The sequence below is a fragment of the Myzus persicae genome, unplaced genomic scaffold, assembly GCF_001856785.1.
Source record: "Myzus persicae strain clone G006 unplaced genomic scaffold, MPER_G0061.0, whole genome shotgun sequence".
In the NCBI taxonomy this organism is placed as follows: Eukaryota; Metazoa; Arthropoda; class Insecta; order Hemiptera; family Aphididae; genus Myzus; species Myzus persicae.
Window position 1 is genome coordinate 1 of NW_019101614.1, and position 6,763 is coordinate 6,763.

The 6,763-nt window shown below is 26.2% G+C and overlaps 2 protein-coding genes across 3 annotated transcripts; both read left to right on the forward strand.

Moving 5' to 3' along the window:
• Positions 1 to 1,192: 1,192 nt before the first annotated feature.
• Positions 1,193 to 3,024, forward strand: LOC111029861 (the record flags this gene model as incomplete). The annotated part of the gene is made up of 3 exons (XM_022309078.1): positions 1,193 to 1,804; positions 1,895 to 2,875; positions 2,989 to 3,024. Coding segments are annotated over 3 exons (1,629 nt in total), but the record flags the coding sequence as incomplete, so codon positions are not given.
• Positions 3,025 to 3,720: 696 nt separating this feature from the next.
• Positions 3,721 to 6,441, forward strand: LOC111029862. 2 transcript variants are annotated; one of them, XM_022309079.1, is made up of 7 exons: positions 3,721 to 4,020; positions 4,083 to 4,513; positions 4,575 to 4,743; positions 4,845 to 5,029; positions 5,091 to 5,250; positions 5,308 to 5,491; positions 6,143 to 6,441. In XM_022309079.1, the coding sequence occupies exons 1-7, from the start codon at positions 3,795 to 3,797 to the stop codon at positions 6,420 to 6,422; spliced, it is 1,635 nt and encodes a 544-aa protein (XP_022164771.1). In that variant the 5' UTR covers positions 3,721 to 3,794; the 3' UTR covers positions 6,423 to 6,441. The 2 variants fall into 2 exon arrangements, with proteins under 2 accessions (XP_022164771.1, XP_022164772.1); XM_022309080.1 differs by having other exon boundaries at positions 5,308 to 5,494; positions 6,145 to 6,295.
• Positions 6,442 to 6,763: the final 322 nt, after the last annotated feature.

Sequence of the window (6,763 nt, forward strand, 5' to 3'; positions counted from 1 at the left end):
CAGAATCAGCAGCTGAAACTTCACTGTTAGAATCAAAATTGTTCAAAATTCATAATAAGAAAAATAGATTTATAAAAAAGTACAATGCTTATATGATTAATTATAGTATTACATTAAAACCTGTACCGGGGAGTTTAGATATGGTTACACTGAAAAAAATATCATAGGTAAAACTAACAAATCAATTTTGTAATTAAATAACGAATATCTATTTTGTTAATACTATAATAATAATAATGTTAAAATAAAAATTCAGTTGTACAATTCACAAGCTCAGTGTATAATCCATCAATAATTTATTGAATTAACAATCTATTAATTTGTCTAGTTTACAATGAATTGTAATTATAACAAATTATACTTTATTATTCGATTACGAAGAATATTGTTCTAAAATTAACCTCCATGGTTGAACAAATAAATCATTTTCAAAAAATAATCAAACAGTATTGTTATTTCAATATATTTATTCATTAAATCATGAATTAAACTTTTGTAAAATGTGAAAAGATAATAAAATAACAATCCCAATTGTTGTTTTATCAAATATTTTATTTAAATGTACAAAAATATATTATACGATTAAAATTATGTTTGCACTATTGGGGTATTTCCATTATGATATCTATGCTGAAACGTTCCCGCCGCACCGCCACAATACCCCATCATGCAAACTGTAGACAGTAGACACAAGGCGACTAGACATAACCATATTGACCATACGCTATTCACTTCGCTTATTAGTGTATTACCTTTACCGGGCTTTACCTACCTACCTAATTGTTTTTAAATTTATAAGTCGTCAACTGCCAAGTGTTTTGTGTATTGTGTTACGACTTTACGTATATAACATACGTTTCTGTGTTATACCCATCTTGGAAGTTAAAGAAGCCAGAAGGTATGTATTGATTATTATTTATTAAATATAAATAATAATATTATATTAAATATAATTAAGTACCTACCGTTTTTTTATAGGTAGGTTAATTTAACTTACGAAGCTTAAGATCGTCATTATTTGATTATCGCTAATAAAAAGTTTAATTAATTAATTATTTAGTATAGCCGGTATATTTAGGTACAGTAAAAAAAAAATATTATAGATTTTTTGATTATTTTGTTAAGTAGACATTTTAAGTTAGTTTTGATAATGATTTGTTACATATGTAAAAATGAGTTTATACAATTACAGTCATTAGTTATCCATTTCAAAGTATTTCATTCACTTGGCCCTGATAGTTCTTATGATTGTTGTGAAAAGTCATGCTTTCAGTCATTTCAGAGCTTGAGCTCATTTAAAAGACATGTAAAAAACAAACATATTATTAAGTTAGCATCAAATGTTTCTGTACCTACCCAAAACTGCATTATTAACAATACAAATATTGATACTCCGAGTCTCACATCCAATGCAACCTCAATATTTGTACAAAATGATAATTTTAATGGTTTCAATTATCAATCAGCAGTTTCTGATCTCCATAAGTCTGCTGTACAATTTGTTCTTGGTTTACATGTCAAGAATAATATCACGTTTCGAGATGTATTGAATATTCAAAAAGGCATTGTAGAACTCATTACTAAACCTACAGCTCAGCTATTGGACAGTTTTGTGAAGGAAAAAATTAATGACCCACTACTATTATCGTCATTTAAAGCATTGTCATTAGATATATCTAACACATTTACACTATGTAGTACTGAATACCGTTTAATGAATTGGCTCATGGAAGAGCAGTACATTAATCATTTAAACCAGATAGTTGTAAATCGAGAAGTAACTTCTGTTTACAATAAAGGAGAGGTGATATATGATGAAAATGTTACAAAGGGTTTATTAATGCCCATGAAATTCCAATTAAAAAAAATTTTTGAACATGGAAATAATTTACAGTTATCACTTGATCGAATAAATAACTTAAATTCATCTAACTCTTTGAAAAATTTCATTCAAGGTGATTTATGGAAAACCAAGTTAGTGAATTTTTCAGATAAAATAGTGTTTCCATATTTTTTATTCATAGATGATCTAGAAATAAACAACCCACTAGGTTCTCATTCTACATTTCAAGCTGTCAGTGCTGTGTATTATTCATTTCCATTATTAGAAAACAATTCAAAGCTTACTAATATATTTTTGGCAGCTATCATTAAATCAGTCGATATGAAAGAATATGGTAATGAGTCCTGTCTAAAAAGTCTCATAGATGTTTTATATAGTTTTGAAAAAGAAGGCATAATTATCTCTACTCCTGAAAAAGGAGACACACGTGTTTATTTTATGTTAGGACTGGTCTTAGGAGATAATCTTGGACTAAATTCGATTTTAGATTTTTCTAGATCTTTTTCAGCTTCATACTTTTGTAGATTTTGTAAGGCTAGTAAAGATATTACAAAAAAATTATTTGAAGAAGATAGTCTTTTAATGAGGAATATTACCAACTATAATAATAGTAAAACAGGAGTTCATGGTGAGTCATTTTTAAATAAAATACCTTCATTTCATGTTACACAAAATTATTGTGTGGATGTAATGCACGACTTGTTTGAAGGCATATGTCACTATGATATGTGCCATATTATAAAATATTTCACTGAAAACGTCAAGTATTTTTCTTTGGATACATTGAATTTAAGAAAAAGTAATTTTAATTATGGTTCAATAGAAATAGGAAATATTTCTCCTTCAATAAACACAAAACATTTGCAAAACTTCCATCTCAAAATGTCTGCTCGAGAAATGATGACTTTTACACATTTTTTTCCTTTAATGGTCGGGGACTTAGTTCCTGAAAATGATGAAGTCTGGTTATTCTTTATGAATTTACTCCAAATTATTGACATTCTTTTATCTTACAGTATATGTGAACAAAAAGTAACGAGTTTAAAAAATTTAATTCATAATCATAATAGACAATATGTTTTATTATTTCACGATTCATTAAAACCAAAGCACCACATATTGATTCATTACCCAACCATTATTAGGCAGTCGGGTCCACCGAGGCATTTTTGGTGCTTTAGATTCGAAGCTAAACATAAAGAGCTTAAATTATATGCACATGCTACTTCCTCTCGTAAAAATATAACTTATACTTTGGGGAAAAAAATGCAAATGAAATTCGCATATCAACTTTTCCATCCTGCTCCTACTAATTTAATTATTAATCAAACTCACGAAATAAAAAATAATGAATATTTACAATTTATACAAAGTTTAATTTTACCTATTCAATTTAAATGTTATACCCAAGTAGATTACAAAGGAACTTTGTTCAAAGCAGATATGTTTGTCACCAGAGTGATTGAAATGTTAAATCTTTTCAAAATTTTACAAATTATAGTTTCCGATGAAAATAATTGTTTAATTCTTGCCGAAGAATTAAAAGTAAACTATTATCATTCGCATTTTGATGCATATGTTGTTGAAGAAAATTTAACACAGCCAGGTAGTTTAAGTATTTTTAATATTGATGATTTAAATGGGCCCCCAATTAATATTATTAGAGTCATTAATAATCAAACTATGATACGACTTAAAGAATATTATTAACATCCAAAAACTTTATCAATAATAGTTTCTAAGAATACCTATATTTTTTATATACATTTATTATATAAATATATTATAGGTACAAAGTATATTTTAATCCATATTTATGAATATATTTTTAATTTACTTTTTTTTATTTGTTTGTTATACTTCTTAAGATATTTTAATATGTTTATATAAAATAATATGTTTCAACATTAAATGTAATAATTATTTGCTTATAATATGTATCTTAGACAAAATGGAACAAAGTGATAATGATGCAAGCTATAGAGTATCAAATAGCTTTACATCTGAGTTATTTAATGTTACTGATGTTGAAAACATTGTTAATTTTCCAAATATTATAAACGAATCTCAAAATGCTGTTAACAATGAGTATCCAAAGATTACAGAAGACGACTCATACAAATTGTGGTTATTGCTGAATGATTGGAACTTGGGCTATTTACATAAAACATGCATTGGTAAAATAACAATGAATACCTATAATATAAATGTTAATATTACAAATTTAAAAAATGTTTAGATTCGATGATTGATTTGGAATGTTTAAATTTTATAACATTAGCTCAATGTGAAAAACTGTTGAAACATTTTCCTCTAGGCATTCAAATGAAATTTGAAATTCGTTTGTCAAATTGGAAAACCAACAATCAAGTTCCAAGTCAGTTACTAGAACTTCAGAGGGTAGCCCAACCTATTTCTAACGCAATTCATATGATGTTACCTGAAACTACAAAAACAGTATTAAGTCTAAGCAAAATTCTTGAAGACCAATCACAGGGATCTTTGGTGCTCGAAAACTACAAAAAGTTTAACTCATTAAATGATGCATCTAGAATAATACTGGTTGATATGATAATTAAAACAGCTATAAAAGAAAATGTTACAATGACAATTAAAACTGCCGAAGAAATTGCCAATCAAATTGTGGCAGCTTTTCCTAATGAAGTTAAGGTACTTTGTTTTCAAAATGTTGTAAATGAGCAAACAATGATTAAAAATATTTTTTGTTTAGGATTATTACTTTATGCGTGATGGAAATAGAGCACCAAAAGGAAAGATATATGCAAAATATCACAATGTAATAAGAACTTTAAAAAATGGTGGGCTAATAGAAGCAACAAAGAAACATAAACTTTCAAAATATGATGAAAATAGTAATGTTCGTCATCTGAGAAACTTTGGTAAATATTTTGTTGTATTAAAATTTGTTTTTATTTTTCTAACTAATAATATCCTATAAAAACAATAAATAAATATATTTATTGTATATATTTTTTTGTAGATCCAGAAACTGGTATTGATCAATACTTAAATTCTTTAAAACATGACAGTTGCACATTCAATGAAATTGAAATTATCTGGAGAGCAACTGTGAAGTATAGATTGAATTATATCAAAAACAGTCCAAGTACCACTGATACACTAAATTACTGGACAAGCTACAAACTTCCATCTGGTTACAAATTAGTAAGTATCAAAACTGCACTGAAGTATTTTAACTTTTTACAATTTTATTTTGTTTCTCTAGATTGATATTGATTTTAATACACTTTATCCGTCTGCATCAAACCTAATGACAATGTATCCAGATGTATCACATAAACTTATAGATTTATTAAAACTAAAAATCAAAGATTCTCAAAGTGTAAACCTGCTTGATGAACTTTTGGAAAAGAACCCATTAGAAAGTAAGTTCTCTTTAAGCATTAAATATTAGATGTTACAAAGTATTTATTATTTTTTAGATGGCCGTGCTGCTTGTATTTTCTACCTTTTACATGCAATGTTTATTCCTACGGTGAGAAAATTGACTCGTAATGATAAAGGACAAAAATCCACCATAAAATATTCAATTAGAGATTCACAGAAATCATTTATAATTAATGTTGATAGAGTCTCACAATTTGAAGATGTCATAGCTAAGAAAAAAAGGTTTGTTTTTGGTATTAGCATTGATTATACATAGTAAATTTGTATATTAAATGGTATTAGTTATAGTAAATATATTAGGTATCTATTAAAAATTAAATAGGAGGACATATTATAATGATGTGGAATTGTTAAATATATAATGTATATAATGGTTCTAAAAATGTTTTGTTTGTGTAACAATTCAAAAATTTGATAAAAGTATTTAAAATATTACTTGGAAGTTTATGTTTAGGAGTTAAAAATTACTATGATTTTAAGGAATATTATACTAATACAATGCTATCAATTAGGCTTAGCATATGAGTTGCACCTATAGTTAAGATGAGATATAGTAGACAAAAAGGTATGGTAGTGTTTTAAGGAGGGAGAGACAAAGGCAGGACAAATGAACATAAAGAAACAACAAGAAAGAAAGAAGTTAAACCTTTTATTAGTACTAAAAATAAGGCAATATAGAATGATAACATTTAGGAGGGATATGCAGTGAAGGTGTAAGAGATAAATGATTTCTGTTATTTGATCTATAAATAATTCACACTTATAATATTTCTCATCTTCATAGATACCTACTTAAAGATTAATGATCACTAATTGTGTAATTAAATATTTTTTCTACTTAATTTAATTTAATTTGTTTGATGTTTTCACAGATTTGTGTATCCCAATACAACCATTTATGGTAGTAATTGGTAAATTAATGGAACCAAAAGACATTATTGTATACTTTGATGACATAAAGTATAAAGTTTTAACTATCCAGAGAGCTGTGGATGTAGTTTTTAAGTTGTTTCATACATTTAATCTATTGTACCCTGAGGAATCTTATATTGTATGGTTGTTTGTACAAAAATTTTTTTATAATATTCACATTAAGTCTGACCAATCTCACCCAATTATAAGTACAATTATTTCTGAACTAAATAAATGAAATACATTTCAAATTATAAGTATTGTTAGCATATATTTTTATATTTAATTATTATTATATTCTTGTTTTTAATACCCACTCATTACTTTATAAGTATTTTGTATATTGATCTATAATACTTTATGTAATATTTTTTTAACTACTGTGGTAGAAGGATCCTACAAATAGTATAATATGCTTAATATTATGTATGTTCACTATATTAAATATTATTTTGTTAATTTTTTTTATACTTAAGCAACAGCATTTATTTGTATCAATTTAAAAGACTACCATTATTATTATATTCTTGTTTTTAATACGCACTCATTACTTTATAGGTATTTTGTATTGATTATTAT